This window comes from Eubalaena glacialis, chromosome 3 (genome assembly GCF_028564815.1).
Source record: "Eubalaena glacialis isolate mEubGla1 chromosome 3, mEubGla1.1.hap2.+ XY, whole genome shotgun sequence".
In the NCBI taxonomy this organism is placed as follows: Eukaryota; Metazoa; Chordata; class Mammalia; order Artiodactyla; family Balaenidae; genus Eubalaena; species Eubalaena glacialis.
Window position 1 is genome coordinate 87,523,283 of NC_083718.1, and position 16,949 is coordinate 87,540,231.

The 16,949-nt window shown below is 47.9% G+C and overlaps 1 protein-coding gene across 1 annotated transcript; it reads left to right on the forward strand.

Moving 5' to 3' along the window:
• Positions 1-449: 449 nt before the first annotated feature.
• On the forward strand, positions 450-16,317 carry GJA5 (gap junction protein alpha 5). The gene is made up of 2 exons (XM_061186080.1): positions 450-561; positions 13,182-16,317. The coding sequence occupies exon 2, from the start codon at positions 13,214-13,216 to the stop codon at positions 14,288-14,290; it is 1,077 nt and encodes a 358-aa protein (XP_061042063.1). The 5' UTR covers positions 450-561; positions 13,182-13,213; the 3' UTR covers positions 14,291-16,317.
• The last annotated feature ends 632 nt before the right edge of the window (positions 16,318-16,949 follow it).

A 16,949-nucleotide genomic window follows, 5' to 3' on the forward strand; every position in this document is an offset into this window, starting at 1 on the left:
GTAGAGGTTCCCCAAAAGACCTGCTCTGTGAATGGGCACTCTTTTTTTCTGACGACAGGAAAAGGATGGGGAAGAAGGATATCCAGGGTAGTGCCAGTTTTCCCGCTGACGCCCCAGGAAAGTCGCCCAGCAGAGGGTGAGCAGGCAAAGACTAGGGAGGCGGTGCACCACCAGTCGGAGGGAGAGGGGGCCAGCGCGAGGACTGTGGCGACAGTGACAGGGGCAGGGCAGAGGGGGAGGAGGAAGAGGACTCAGTCTCCTTCTGGGGAGAACGCGGTGAGGAGAGGCTGCAAGGAGGTAGAGGGGAGAAAACTTTTTAAATGAGCAAAGATTCTAGGAGCACAAGAGAGAGAGGGGAGGGAGGGATCTCGAGGGGGAAGGGGGAGGAGAGAGAAAGAGTAGGAAGAAGTGGGCGGAGGGAGGGTGACAGATAGCGATTAAAAAGAGGGTGGGAGAGGAACGACCGACAGGCTGGAGAGCAAGGAAGAGTGGGCAGCGGGGGAGAGGCGGCCAGAGAACCAAGAAGCCAACTGGAATTCCAGACAGGAGGAAAAGAGGAAGGTAAGGGGAAACTTGAATTTTAAGAGATAAAACTACCAGTTGATGGGAGAGAGGCAGAGAGAGAGCCTTGAATCTCCAGCCTTGTTGCTGGATCACAACAAACTCTCTCTCTGCACCTGTGGGTTTCCTCCCTACCCCTCTCACCAGTCCCTGTGATGGTGAGCTTTGGGTATATTAAAGAGAACAGCTTATGAAGCAGCAGATAAATCACTTACTCGATTTAGAAGGAGCTGTAGAAATGCAAGTGGAGGGCCTTTGCCGTCCATCTACCTCTCACAGATGCGCCGTGCTCTAGGGGCATCTTACAAGCAGGACACCAGGTCATTTCCAGGCACTTTTGTGAAGATTGGAATTGGCCCTTTAAAAACCCAAGCCATCGCTGTTTTACCATGCTTCCTCTAGGCTTGGAATTCTTTTTGAAATGCTTTCCACAGCATCTAGGAAAGTGTTTTGATTTTTTTCCCCCTAGGGCATGTTGGATGGTTTAAAAATATTCCCTGCTTAGTTTCCTGCGGAGTATCATGTCCCCGCTGTCCATTGCGAGCAATCTGGTCACTTGCTGTTGGAGGAAAGAGGCTGGTGAGACCCGGAGAGGAAGCTGGGGAGAGGTGCCCACCGGAAGGTCTCCTTTCCTCCTGGGCGCAGGGCAGGAAGGTTCCTGACAGCCCCTTGATCTCCCTTCCGAGCATGTGGTAAAGGAGCCCGGACTCAGGGCCCAAGAGACCTGGGCTCTGGTGCACTGAGGGGCTGTGTGACCTTGGGCCAGACACTTCCCCCTTCTGGGCCTCAGTTTCCTCATCTATAAAATGAAAGGTTTGAAGTAGCAGGATCCCTCTGGTTCCCTTCAGCAGTAACACTGTCCAAGGCTGAGATTCCTTAGCTCAAATGCACCTCAGAACCACTGCAAAAGGGAAGGCTGACACAGGATTTTACATCCTTACTGTGCCTTTGTTCAGTTTTTCCTTCGTCCCCCCTCTCAGTATCCTGTCATGATGGAGGAGTTCCTGCTTCTGACTCCTCAGCATCTCACTGGGCTGTCTCCTGAGCACAGCTCTGGCACACCGGCTCCGACTGGCCTAAGAGAAGGAAGGGCAGTGTGAGGGGCACTGGGCAGGGAGTCTGGAGGCCTGGGAGGAAGCCAGTGACACTGAACAGAGAAGAGACCAAGGCCACCCCCATCTGCCTGGGGTGGTAGGTTCACGGCTGGGGACACAAGCTGGTCTTTAGAAGCATCCTAGCCTAACTCTCACATCATCAGGCCAAGTGGTCTCCATCTCTTCCACCCACTAACCCTGGAGTCACAGCCCAGCCCAGACCCTGTTCTCGTGGGACAGCTCTCGCCACCCTCCGGCCAGGTTCCCCGCGGTGGCGTTGCTGTCCGGAGCCTTCTCCCCTCGCTGACCCTCCAAGCTTTTTCCTCACTCAGCAGCTGTAGAGCAGCTCCAGTGACCACTGGGCATATGGCAGGCAGTACGGGGACGTGTGTTTCCCGGCTTCCAAACTGGCACCCTCAGGGCATCCCTTCCCCCAGACTCGTGAAGTTCAGAGCGCCATGGCAGTAACACAGCTGTGTTGCCCAGCTTGGCCGCTGGCTTGGAACCCCAGAGATGTTCTTGCTGGGCTGTTGAGACTGGCTATTGTTCTTGTCTCCTAACTGCCTCACCCCTGTCCCCATGCCAGGTACTGGTCTAAAGTCCTAGGCCATTAGAGCTGGAAGAGGTCTCCTAGATTGCCAGTCAACATCTTCTTTGACAAATAAGGAAAACAAGGCCCAGAAAAGGCAAGTGACTTGCTGGAGATGACACAGTGAGTCAGGGCCAGTTCAATTGGGAGAACATCCCGCTCTGTTCACTCACACCTAGGGCTCTTCTGCCTTCTGTCCTTGGCTGTGTTTTCTGAGCCTCCATTTCTCCCCAAACCTCCCTGCTTCTTGCATGGCAGCATCTCTATAATCCTGCTTCCTGGCAGTGACACCACCTGCCCACCTGCTTGTCCTCATCTCCGCCGGCTGGTGGGGGGCAAATGCAGCGGAGGGTTCTGGGCTCTCGCAGCCAGCCGGGCTACCACAGGGCAGCCTGGCCTCTTGGGTCCTGGTTGATCCCCCCTCTGGGCCCAGCCAGTTAACACAGGGCAGGGAGCCTGTCTGTGTGGATCAGTCAGGACAGGAATTAGAAGACCTGCAGTCCTCAGGGCCAGGAAGACCCAAGGCCCAGGCTCTGCCTTCTGTCCCAGGAAAGATCTCCCCCACCGGGGAGTCCAGCAACTCTCTGTATGAACTGGCTCCACTCTGGGTTCCAGGATTGAACTGACTGAAGGGGAGAGATGCCCACTTTCCCAGGAAAGCTTCAGTTCTCCTAGGAAGGAAGGTGACTTCCTTTCTACAGTCAGAAGCTGCTGGCTCCTGGCAAATGACAGCTTGATGCCACTCTGTGAATCAATTGTTTCTGACATTTTAGCAAATCATGGGGAAGAAAAATTCAGCTTTCAATAATCCACTCCCCTTCATAAGGAAAGGGAGTCAGGAGGTCTCAGAATCAGAGGTATTGAAATAGCACAGAGGGATCTTAGAGTTTATCTGATTCAGGGGTAAGGCAGAAGGAAGGGCCTAGGCATTTGGAATCACATTTGGGTTAGAATTTCAGCTGTGTAAACCTTGGGAAAATTATTTAATGTCTCCGATCCTCAGTTTCTTCATCTGTCAAAGAGGTTAATAATAAATAATTTCCTTGTAAGGTTTTATGAAGATTAAATAAAATAATGTATTTTAAATGGCTACCACATAGTAAGTGCTCAATGAACAACAGAACAATAGAGTGGAATCCAGGTCACCTGGTGCTCAGTCCAAGTCTCTTTGAATTGAGTCTCATTTGATGCAAAGGCCTTTCCACAGTGAAGGCTCACCATGACATGAAATTCTGAGAAGGTACTGCTTGGTTTTTATGACCACAGATTTTTTTTCTGGGTCGACTTTTGCTGACCTCTAAGTTGGGAGTCAGAATATCTGGATTCGCCTCTTGGCTTTGCCACTAATTTGCCATACTATCGCAACTGGGCAAGTCACAAACTCCCCAGATGTTCTAACTTAGAGCTGGAAAGGCCTTAGCAACCCTCCAGCTCAACCCCTTAGTTTTACCCATGAGTGAACTCAGGCTCAGGGAGGGGGAATGTCTTGACTAGAGTCACAAAGAAATAGCTGGAACCAGAAAGAGCCTCTCTTCTGAGGCTCTTGTCCACAGAGGACTTCGAGAATCTTAATCCAACCTGGCGTCTTCATGATTCAGGACTTCAGGAGAGGGCAGGTGTGTTTAGGGGTCAGGATGCCTCTTCTCCTCAGATCACAGAGTAGACAACCTCCTATTTCTCTTTCAAGTAGAACTGAGCCAGCTTCAAACCTACACATGTGGACATGCCTTTGGATTGGTGATCAGATTCCAAAGTGCTGCAGCTCCTCAGAAGGAGGGAATTATATGAAGCGCATATTTTATAATATGGACTCATGTGGAGTCCATCTCCAGGCCTCAAAGCTCGAGTTAAAGAAAAGTTCGGGGGCAGGCTCGACCAATTACAAGAACACAGGGGGCCTGATTGGAGTGGGACTATACACCTCCCTTCCTCTCCACCCCGCCTCTCTTCTTTCCACCTAGTGAAATAACTGATTTAGAGTTAAATTAATATCCTTCCCATTGCCTGTGTTTTCCCCACCTCTGATAGTCACCCTCCCCCACTTGGTAGCACATAGGGCGTCCTTGCTGTGTCCCTCTAACCGGCCTGCTGCATGTCAAATGCTGCATCAAGTTGACTAGTTGGATCAAGTTTGAGAGGAGTTTTTACTGGAAATGGCAGAAAAGAAAACAAGGAACTAACATTATTGAGTGTCTACTACGTGCCAATTACTGTTCTAGATGTTTCCACTTATTCACACATTGTTTAATCCCCGTGAGTAAACATTCCCCTTTTTTCAGATGAAGAGGAAACTGAGAGGTTATGTTACTTGCCTGAGGTCACACAACTAGAGGGTGATGGAAGCAAGGTTCGAATCCCACTCTTCCTAGGAACCACGAGTCCCACCACCTAACTCTTTCTGTTCCCATTGCTCTTGTTATGATCTGACATCAATGGAACACCACAGCCTGCTGTTTGGCCAGCCAAGAACCCGGCAGTCAACACTGCCGCAGCCAAGAACACTTACTGGCTAAAAAAGGAAATAACTTTCTATATGTGAATTCTGGCCAAATGGTGGCAGATGCTGAAGAGTCTGAGAATCCTGACCACTCTGGGCTTAGGGCCTCCATGTGGTCATCAATTCTAGGAACAGCATATGCAAGGGATGGCCAATCAACAAGCCAGAGACTGAAAGGAAAAACCCTGGGCCTCTTACGGGAAAAGATCTGCTTGGGGAGTTAAGACACTGGAGCTCTGGTCACAGGTTTGTCACCAGCTGTCAGTCCTATCAGTCCTAGGGTCTCTTTGCTTTTCTTTCCCTTTAAGAGACACAGAGAGAAAGGCAGGAGGCAGGCAGACCAGGTTCAAGTCCCTGATGCAACATTTGCTACTTGTGTGACTCCGTACATGTTACTTAAATTCTGAGTCTCAGTTTTCTCGGCTGTAAAATGGAATAATACTGCTTTCCTAGCAGGGCTGAAGTAATGGTTAGAAAGTAATGTTAATGTCATGTAAGGGTTAGAAAGTATAGTTGTAAAATGCTTCACACATGGAAAACACTCAACTTAGTGATATCTGTTATTATGATTACTTAACTTCCCCGGACCCTTGTCTTCATCTTGTACAGAAATAAGGGGTTGAGTTCGATTGGTCCCTAGATTCCTTTTAGCTCTACTGTACTATGAATCAATGACAAGATGTTGGAAATAATAAAGCATTTCATAAATATACTTTTCGTTAATAACTGCGTAGGTATTAATCAACCCCTTCCGGTAATTAATAAAGACCTCCTGATATTTCATTGTATTTGAATATCTCCATTTGCCAGCCCTTCCCATCCATTCCTTGTAAATATGTCTTCTTCTAACTTTTTAAGAAGAAAATTACTTATCCTAGCATAATTCTGTTTCTCTACTTTGCCTGCTCCCTTCTACCTCCTTGGCTTTGAAACAACTGTCGGCCAGCAGGATCTCTGACTGGACCACTCTCTCCTTGCCAGAATCAAATAACTAAATTTAAAGAGGAGTTAATTATCTGCCCTTGGCTGGAGGAGCAGGAAAACTAAAGTGATAGTTAATCTCGTCCATCTGTCTCTTTTCCCCTCTCTCTCATCTCTAGCTCCCTCTCCCCTCTCTAGTAGTCAAGGTTCAGGGGTGCAAGCCCCCTCTGGACTACTCATTCTGAAAAAATTGCCCACACTGCCCAACTCAGTAGCTGTAGGTATATCATACATCTATCTGGTTGAAGTAGCTACCCCAAACCTAAATCAGGAAAAGAATGAAAATTCTAAATGTAAGAATTACCCTTAACCATGCACAAATCAACTCCCTATTCTAACAGTTATCTCACAAATATCCCTGTGGTAGTTATCTTGTGTAAAAGAGGCCAGCCTTTGGTGAGTAAGGATTTTCAAAGAAAGGAACTTAAGGCGATTTAGATAGAATCCAGTACAGTTCTTAAGGCAGGGCCATCATTGTCAGGAAAGACAACAGCTGGCTTTGATGCCAACTTCACCGCTTACTAGCAAGTCATCCTCAAGCGATTTTGCTCAAAACACCCTCTCTGAGCCTTGTAAGAAGGGGACAGGGCCAGTCCCTAGTTCCTCCAATTATTGTGAGAATCAAATGAGAATATATATATCAAGAAACTTGCAGAGTGTCTGGCACATAGAAGGGTCTCAATAAGTGTTAGGTTTTCTTATAATTATTGTTATTATCACCTAGATTCAAATTCTCTTTTTGTGTAACTCTGGGTCAACTAGCAAATGAAGCTGAGAATCTCGAAGGATAATAAAGATTAATGAAGTAGCTGAGGCTCAAGACCACTCTCTCATGTAATCCTCCCTACATATCCATTGTAGAGAGAAACTACCGGGGTGAGGGAAAAGTAGAAAAATGTACATTAATGAATAAGCTCCAAAAGAGTTCTGAGATGATGGCTATAGTTGGCACTTCACTTTATAAAGCCACCTTTGATGTCTGGTGTAGCATTGGGGTTCATAAACACTTTCTGAACTGAGCTGCACTGACATGCTACTGTGTCTAAGGCATCCTTTAAGTGAGGCTCTTTGGGTCCTTTCACAACAGAATTCTCTTCATTGGGAAGCAAGTCAACCCTGCCCTTGCCGCATTCCACTGTATGGTGAGAGGAATTATAGCACGGGCCCAGGGGATTGTTGTTATTACTGTGAATAACAATCTTTATTGAGAACCAGAGGTCTGTTAGATACTATCCAGTACATGTGTCATTGTCCAGAATTAGACTCAGCCTCTGCAGAGTGATCTTAAAATCTAATGTTGACAAACTTGTGTGAGTTTCCCAGTGATCTGTGGGGGAGGCAGAGAAGGAGTAGCCCATGGTGACCAAGTCTCTGCTCTAGACATGTTCAGTCCTGCTCAGCCAAGTGGAGGACTCTCTCATGGGCAGAAGGACGGCTCAGTGGCTTTTCTCTCCCTGGTGTCCTGGTCACCATAGTCATTGCGCAGGTGTCCCTAGGCCAGCTTCCCAGGGAGGTGCCTCTAGTGGCATTAGGTGTTTTGAGTGACCTGAATGCTGTCATTCATCCACTGTTGTTTCTAAAAAGTACACGAATCAACCTATCAGGTGCAGGGCACGATATTAAGCAATAAGGGGGAAGAGAGGGTAGGGCGAGTTCGGGGGGAGGATCCAGTGATGAATAGTTATGGGGCTTGTCTTCAAGGACTCAGGGTTGAGTTGGAGAGATAATACACAGTCAGCAGAGCAAATAAGTCTCCTTAGGTGTGTGAAATCCCAATGGTTTTACAATTTAACCCAAGGCCCAGCTGCTGACTTGGGGGGACACAGAAATTGTTATCAAATAGTATATTGTAAGGGCTGTTATATTTGGTTTCAGAGGACAGAGCTAGAATCAACAGAAGGAGGAGAATTTTCAAGGCATCCCCATGGTAGCTTCTTGCTCACTTGCAACATGCCTTCTTGGGCAGGAGAGACGGGGGTGCAGTTTCAGCTGTGTGCTGGGTGACGCACCTGTCACCTGCAGCCTGCCTAGCTTATGCCACAGCCATTAGTAAAGGACTGCAAAGAGCAGGGTGACTACCGAGTGCAGTGCCTTACGTCCCCACCCCATTTGGGGGCTTTGTCAGAGGTAATGCAATCTTACTGCTAGACCAAACATTTTTTTTCAATCATTAAGAAAGCATTTATGGGCTTCCCTGGTGGCGCAGTGGTTGAGAATCTGCCTGCTAATGCAGGGGACACGGGTTCGAGACCCGGTCTGGGAAGATCCCACATGCCGCGGAGCAACTAGGCCCGTGAGCCACAACTACTGAGCCTGCGCGTCTGGAGCCTGTGCTCCGCAACAAGAGAGGCCACGATAGTGAGAGGCCCGCGCACCGCGATGAAGAGTGGCCCCCACTTGCCGCAACTAGAGAAAGCCCTCGCACGGAAACGAAGACCCAACACAGCCAAAAATAAATAAATTAATTAATTTAAAAAAAAAAGAAAGCATTTATTATGCACCTAATGAGAAAACCTAATGCAATAAGAATACAAAGCAGAAGACAGGCTTTTGACTTTGAGACGTCTACTACCCATCTGAGGGAAAAAGCCGTTAAATCCTTGAGGGCAGGAATCATGCCTGATCTGTTTATTAATCCAACAGATATCATTGTGTGCCTAGTATTTGCCAGGCCTGGGACCCGTGAGGTATTATTTCAGTATCCAGAACAGTAGTAGACACATAGTAGAGACTCAGAAAAAATACTTGCGGGTTGACTGATAGACAAGAAGCTTTTGGAGAACAAGTGTAAGGCAGCATATAACCCAGTGTGGGAATGTATCCTGCCTGCTGGATGGTAATTTAGCATCTTCAGAGTTCGGGAGACATCAAAGAGGGATGAGAGTAATTTGAGAAGACATCTCCATTTCCACCTAGATCTGTGGGCTCAGAGGAAGAGGTGCTGGCTATGAGTTCATGTTAATTTGGCTTTCTCTAAATTGGTTTTCTTTAAAAACATTGGCTGCCTAGGGTGGCAACAGTGCCAACATAAGGAGGGGCACTGGATTGGGAATGTAGACCCTGAATTTTATTTCTAGCCACATAATACATGAAGTAAAGGAATAAAATGATTCATGCTCACTATGCACAAAAACCTTCCTTTGGCCCTTTCCCTCTGATCCAAGTGTAATGTTACTATTACCAAACACATTCCCTAATGACTTCTCCAAAATTTTTGCTTTATCCCAGGACATGACACATTGAAAGAGGATGTGGACGGTCTTGGAGTAAAGAACGTTCAGAGTTGGGATGTTCTTGTCCAGGTTCTAGGGACCATCTCTCTTTTCCTTGGGGACTTCAGAACTTGCATCACTTGCAAAGGGCTGTAGAATTCAATTACCCAGGGCTCTATGGAGGGCCCAGGCCCCACCCTGAACCGGAGTCAACCTGCCTTACATTCCCATAGCCCCCTGTGTCTCCCTAATGTTAACACACATCGTGCTTTATTGCAATTATGTGTTTGTTCTCTCTCCTTAATTAAGGGAAATAAAGGCAGTTAAGCTCAGTAAAGGCAGGGACTCCTTGCTTGTCTTTTTAACTGCTGCATCTTCAGTGCCATCATCACTGTGTGATACCTGGTAACTGGTAACCACTCAACAAACTTATTAAATGAATGAACGAAAGGGAAGGACATCGTAGGCAGAGGGAACATGAGGAGCCAAGATAAAGAGGTGAGAAATTGTGGGCCGTGAACACATGTGTGGGGAGTTGTGTAGCTTAAGTACTGAGTATGTGAGGGGAACAGCAGAAATAGATGGGATGATGCTGTGCTGTGGAGGGTCTCAAGTGCAAGTTAAATAGTTTGGACTTTATAAGCAGTAGGAAGCCAGTGAAGGTCATAGATAAAGCAGTGGGGTATACTACCATTTTTATTTGACAGAATTTATTCATGGCATGGGCAGCTGCCTTTGCCCCTCCTAACACACTTCCTGCCAAGAAATGTTTAATAATCTACAAAGCGTTTTATGTGCTGTACACCCAGAAAACTCAATGAGTGTCTAATCTACAAGTTTCTTTGGCTGAGGTTGTCGGGGGTCCAAAGGGACCCAGAGGTGCTGGGAAACTGACTTCAGCCGGGGACCTTTCATATTATAAGCTGAGCAGCTGGTACATGATAGCAATGTTAAGTTTCTCTGACCTTGTTTGAGTCATCCAGGATGTCACAAACGAGAGGTTTTTCACCTTATATACTGCTGCCAGGGCCCACGGGGTCTGCCCTAGCCCACACCTCCCCAGCTGGTTAGTTTCTCTTGTTCTCTCCCGATGAGGCATCCTAAGACTGGCTTTCTGATATTCTGTGATGTTCCTTTCTTGTACCTGTGTTTTACTTCTTCCAGGTGGGCCTCCTTGGACTACAAGTGAGGCAGTCAGCAGGCAAGCCTCTTGGCAGAACTAGACCAAAGCATCAAATTCTTTGCCTTGAGCTATTTTTATATTTCCTTGGGGACTTGCAAGGAATGAGTGACAGAGTCAGAAGATCAAGGGAAAAATCTTCAGGGATTGAGGAGAGTTTGGAAAACTTGCCCCAAATCCTGGAAGAATATAACATTTGTTTCTCTCTTTCTTTTTGTTTCTTTTTGATTGCCATTTCTCTTTCCCTCTGGCTTTCTCCCCTTCTTCTCTTCCATCTGTTTCTCTCTTCTTGGTAATGCACATCTCTCTACCTTCCACTTTCTCCTATTCTTGTCCTTCCCCACCACTTTCCTTGCTAGTAATGGCTGCCTTTTATTCAGTTCTTATATTCTGAGCACTGTGCTAAGTGCTTTTTACATATCACCTCATAATACTCTATGAGCTAAATAATAGTATATCCATTTCGCAGGTGAGGAAATTGAGACACAGATCCAGTAACTTCTCCAAGCTCAGCAGATATTCACAGGGATTTGAACTCCATTTAGCTAACCCCCAATTGACTTCCCTCAACTGTTACAGGGTCTCTTTTTTCCCCACTTCCAACTCCCCCTTGTCTTTTCCCACTTTTTGCTCCTCCTCTCTCCCCTTCTCTCCCTCCCTTCTCTCTGACACTCGCCACATCCTGGCCTTCACATGTGTGCTGATGACCCTGAAGGTGCTGAACACTGTACACGTGCCCAGAAGGGATCACAGACCATTCAGACTCTTATCTAATCAGCCATTTTCCTTTTGGACTAACGCTCCACAATTTTCCACTTTTGGAGGCGATGGAGGGGGCCCTTCATCATGTGAGGAAAAGGGCAAATGTCTGATCACAAACCAGAGGAAAGGGCTCAAGACTTGGAAGGGTCTTTGATATGGAAGGGAACAGAGATAAGGCCCTTTCCGCTTGCTTACGGACTCTCTCATTCCCAGGGACTCTGTGTACTCTCATGGTTGGGGAGTGGAGGGCTGGGAGAAGATAGAGCCTGGAGGCTGGTCTCTGTCAAGGTGTCAACTCCGAAGCCAAAGCCTGGACCGTGAAATATGGAACCTCGCCCTGTCCCTCCTCATATGCATACAGATAGGAACCAGGATAGGATAGGAATCAGGGGCACACTGGCAGCAAAGATGTGAAGGTTAAAGTTTGAAGTTGACAACCTCTAAGGTCCCATCAGAATCCGAGGTTTCAAGATTTCAAGAAGAGAATATTTACCTTCAATTCCCCCTTTTTTTTTGGTCATTCTGTTGATTAGGACTGGTTGATTAAAGGCTTAAGCCATAAGGACATTTATTGTTCATCAAGTAAGAATTCTGGAGGTAGAAGATTCAAGAGTTGATTCAGAAGCCTCAGGGCACTGGTTGGCATTTCTGAGATTCTCTGGGAAGCTTCAGGCATCTTGACTCACACAAACTGTCCACAGGCAGGAAGTCGTGGGGGTGAAGAGGACTTCAAGTGAGGCTCTATTTACTGGGTGATGGAAAAACATTTTCTAGAGCACTCCTTCCACGTCAGACTCTCCCCACACCTCACAGACCAGAACTAACTGCAGTGGAGGCTGAGAAAGTGATAGCTGGCCTTCTCACCCTGCTTATGGGACACGGCAAGGAACAGGGGATTGGTTTGCCACCGGGTAGAAAACACCAGTGTCTGCCACCCCCTCCTTCATTCACTCAACTAAGATTTACTAAGTACCCACTCTGGGCCGGGTGATGATGGTACAGAGGACAAGAGAATTCCTGTTCTCAAGGAGCTCCTACTGGAAGAACACAGACAGGCAGAGGATCACAAAACAAGATGGCAAGTGCTAGGAGAGGACTGAGTGTCCCCAGGGCCACCACAGAGCTGAAGATGCTCAGCTTGAGGAAGCAGGGAGGGCTGGGAAAGCAATGACTGGGTTAAGTTTTGAAGGGTAAATAGGATTCAGCTAGGCGTGAGGGAGCATGTAGGAGGTAGTTGAGAGGAGAGCATTTGGGAACCTTCCAGGACTTGGCATGCTGGACACGACAAAGGCAACTGAAGGGGATAGGCAGGAAATGAGGCTGAAGAAGCATGCCAGGACCTGATGAGGGAAGGTTCTGTGTGGGACTTAAAGGTTTGGGGCATTTATTCTGGATGTGTGGGTGAGCAGGTCTGTGTGTGGGTACCTTCTGTCTGCAGAAAGACAAGCTGAGCTGTACAGCTGGAATGGCTGCACTGCAGTGAAGTGTAGATCAACACTGCCAGCTGCTAATCAGCTGGGGGAACCTGTGAAACCTTTGAATGTTTTTGTTTGCCACCTCCCGATAGAGTTGGCCCATGCTGGATGGCTCTGATTGTTATTGAAATAGAAATAGAAACAGAAAATGTTTCCTAAGGGGCCAAATTTGCCTCTCCCACCTTCACCTTTTTCTCTTCCACCTAGTTCTGGCCTCTGGAGTCAGGTGGAGTATTTTCCACCTGACAGCAGCTCAAACATATGGAACACGTGAATTATGATTTTCAGCATATCACATACCTCATCTCATTTAACCCTCAAAATCCTCTGGTGTAGCTATTCCCATTTTACAGACAAGGAAACAGACTCAGTGAGGTAAATGTCCAGAGTCACACTTGCAGGCTCCTGTCCTGTGTCCTTTCCACTACTCCAGTGTTTCTCGGGTGAGGTCCTTGGACTGCCTGCATCAGAATAACCTAGGCTGCTTGCTGCAAATCCAGATTCCTGGGGGCCATCCCAGACCTGGAGTAGAATCTCTGGAGGTAACAGCACAGAACCCACATTATAACATACATCTCAGGTGATTTCTAGATCCATTAAAGCGTGGGAATCATGCTCTAATCTTGCTATCATGACTACTTTGAGTGTTCTCTTTCATTTTTGCTGGGGGTGGGGGAGGAGGAAGAGAGCTTTTTAGGTGAATCTGACTTCTAAGCTGCACTCTCTTAAGGAACGCATTGGTATGCGTCAGTGGAATCACAGAGCATGATTGGATCTTGCAGATGTTTGCAGAAAGCATCCCTCTGTTTTTCCCTCTATCCCATTTGCAGGAGTCTTGGCGTCTGTCTTCTGCTGAGCCAAGATGGGTGACTGGAGCTTCCTGGGAGAGTTCCTGGAGGAAGCACACAAGCATTCCACGGTGATCGGTAAGGTCTGGCTCACCGTCCTCTTCATATTCCGCATGCTGGTGCTGGGCACGGCTGCCGAATCCTCCTGGGGGGACGAACAGGCTGATTTCCAGTGCGATACGATTCAGCCCGGTTGCGAGAACGTCTGCTACGACCAAGCCTTCCCTATCTCCCACATTCGCTATTGGGTGCTGCAGATCATCTTCGTCTCCACACCGTCTCTAGTGTACTTGGGCCACGCCGTGCACACGGTGCGCATGCAGGAGAAGCGGAAGCTACGGGAGGGCGAGAGGGCCAAAGAGGTTCGGGGCGCTGCCTCTTACGAGTACCCAGTGGCCGAGAAGACGGAGCTGTCCTGCTGGGAAGAAGTGAACGGAAGGATTCCCCTCCGCGGCAGTCTGCTCAACACTTACGTCTGCAGCATCCTGATCCGCACCACCATGGAGGTGGCCTTCATTGTGGGCCAGTACCTCCTCTATGGCATCTTCCTGGACACCCTGCATGTCTGCCGCAGGAGTCCCTGTCCCCATCCTGTCAACTGTTATGTGTCCCGGCCCACGGAGAAGAATGTCTTCATTGTCTTTATGCTGGCTGTGGCCGGACTGTCCCTTTTCCTCAGCCTTGTTGAACTCTACCACCTGGGCTGGAAAAAGATCAGACAGCGATTTGTCAAGTCACAGCAGGGCATGGCTGAGTGCCAGCTTCCTGGTCCCTCTGCCCGCATAGTCCAGAGCTGCACACCACCCCCTGACTTCAATCAGTGCCTGGAGAATGGCCCTGGGGGGAAATTCTTCAATCCATTCAGTAACAAGATGGCCTCTCAGCAGAACACAGATAACCTGGCCACTGAGCAAGTGCGAGGCCAGGAGCAGATTCCTGGAGAGGGTTTCATTCATATCCGTTATGCCCAGAAGCCTGAGGTACCCAATGAAGGCTCCCCAGGTCACCGCCTCCCCCATGGCTACCAAAGTGACAAGCGCCGTCTCAGCAAGGCCAGCAGCAAGGCCAGGTCAGATGACCTATCAGTGTGACCCACCAGTGTGGCGGAACCAGGACCAGGTGGGAACAAAGGAGGCTCAGAGAGGGAAGGTGTGTCCCTTCTGACCCCATCTCTCTCGTTCTCATCACTGCTCTACTCAGTTTGGGCCCTGGATCTCAATGGCATTGCTCATTTTTTCCAGAAGCTATGACCAGGTCTTTGTGGGTGCAGTAAGAGACATGGCTACCTACCCAGGCTCCGCCACCCTCCACTCAGAATCCTCAGTGAAGCCTTTCATATTATTCAGTGAATGGGATAGAGGAAGGGACGGGGACCATGGCAAATCTGACCTGGGAGGGACAGCCAGAGGGATAGGATGACTCTCTACGTACCAGCCACATACCAGATGGATTCTCTAAGCCCCTCTGGTGTCCTTGACCCGATCACCCTTCCTCCTGCAAGGAAGAGCCCAAAGTTCCCGGCCAGCAACAAGCATGAATCAAGGAACTTGCATTAGATGTGCTCTTGAATCTGTTGTCTCCTTGGACTGTACCTTGGGGTGGTGGTCAGGTCACCATGGGATGCCCTTGGCTGCCCCTCCCTCTACCCAGTCTTACTTAAAAAGAGGTCCTTAGAACTCGACCAGCAGCCTCAACTTTACAAGTGCCTTGGTATGCTCCTCTGGCAAATGTCTCACCTTGGTGATGTTGCAGCCTTTCCTTCTGCCAGGGTGTACAACCAGCCCGGGGAGGGGGGTGAAAAGCTCTCCTAGGGAGTCACTGTGCACACTGACTCCACTGGCTTTCCTGCCACCACATATCAACCTGCAGCCCTTTTACAGTTCAACCTGATGGTAGAAACCATCCCTTCCAGTCCTCCCTTGGCGGTCCATCCAGTGCTCCCCTAAAAACCTTATTGACCAGAATGCCCAAGAAGCCATCGTCCTCTCTCACATTCTGACCAGATCACCAGCCATGGAGGCCAGTGGAATTTCCCCAGGTCTTATTAAAACAAAGAGGGCATTGTGCTTCTCAGATTCCCCTTGGGAAAAAAAAAATAATTCTGCTGTGAAGATAAAAATGAAAAAGGAGAGAAAATACTGGAAAACTATTTTCCCCTCCTGTTTGCTTCCCTTGTTGACTGCCAACTTAGAGTGCCAAGAGGAGGTGTGATGACAACTATGGAGGGCCCCATATCTCTCTTTCCCTGGAGGATTTAGCAGGGGCATGAAAGCAGAAAGGGAATCTCCAGCTCTCTTGGCAGGGCCCTTGTTTAAGAGCACAGAGATGCCTGTGTCTCCCCAGTGCTCCTAAGAGACTGCCAAAAAAGCAGTGGGGACTACAGAAAAGCCCTGCCTTCCCAGGGACTGGCCAGGTTTCTCTCTTCAGTCCATCTGTAATAGGTGGTTGCCATTTTGGATGAAGGTAAAGGATGCTCAAAAGTGGATGCTGAAACTTATAGGGAGACAGTTACTTTTTAAGATGCATATGTGTGTTTGTGTGTGTATGTATATGCTGATAAGGTGGGTGAAGGGGAGGGGAGTCCTGAAGTAAGGAAAGCATGCCTTAGAGACACTTGTGTCTTCCTGCCCTTTCCTCCAGATGCCTGGCAGAGGGGCTGAGCCTCACTGTTTTCAGTGTCATTAACCTAAATAGATAGGCATGAGAGGTTGGGACAGAGGAGGCTGAAGGCTCAGAAGGAGGCTCAGCCTCTGCCCCACCTGCCCATCTCTGGGCCCCTCTGCTGATACTTGGTTGTTATTGGTGGGTGGAGAGAAGGATGAGGGTAGAGGGGTGGAGGAAACTGACTGGGATGCCATTTAGGGAAGAATGACTGGTCATCCCAGATCCCTGGAGGGGACACCTTTTAATCTGTTCTCTGGCACTGGCATTAAGACTCTCTCTCCAAAACAAAGCAAAAAAGACTCTCTTTCCTTCCATCTCTGAAGTGTGTTTGTTTTGTGAAATGAGTGTTCCTGGATTAGAAATTCTGTGAGATCAGTCCTGATGATGGGGCTTTCAGGAAGGAAAAAGGAAATAATATGTGTAGTTTGTCCTAATAAAGTCTGGCCCTACATTTATCTCTCCTTTGTGTCCCTTTCATGCTGTGACTACAAGAGAAGGATGGCAAACTTGGTGGGGGAGGGGAGCACTTGGAGCCAGTCATCAGTCAATCAGTATTGCAAAGAGATTTGGAATCACACATGCCAGCGTGAAAATCCCAGCTGCTGATTTACAGCTGGACTCCAGCAAGCTACTTAATCTCTGAAGCCTGGTTTTCTCATCTGTAAACTTAACCTAGTAATATCTACCTCATAGGTTGTTAAATGAGATACTATTTATAAAGAGTACAGCAGAGTGCCTGGGAAATAATAGTCTGTCATTAAATGGTTATTATTGTTATTATCTTCATTATTTTTGTCGCTATGTTGAATACATAGTATTTGAAAACCTGGGATTTTGAGGGATGGTTACAGAACTTGCCTTTATGGAGCTCACAGTCTAAGATGATCAACTAAACCACATAGAGGAAACAATTAGAATAGAATGAAATAGGAATTCATTGATTATCAATTCTAGGAACTATAAGGCTCCAGGACGTGATACATATGAAAAAACTACATAGAAGAGGAGAGACCTGACCTGAGCCTTAAAGAGTGGCTAAGGTTTTAGAGAAGTGAAGACCTCAAGGATGACACTGTGAAATAGGTC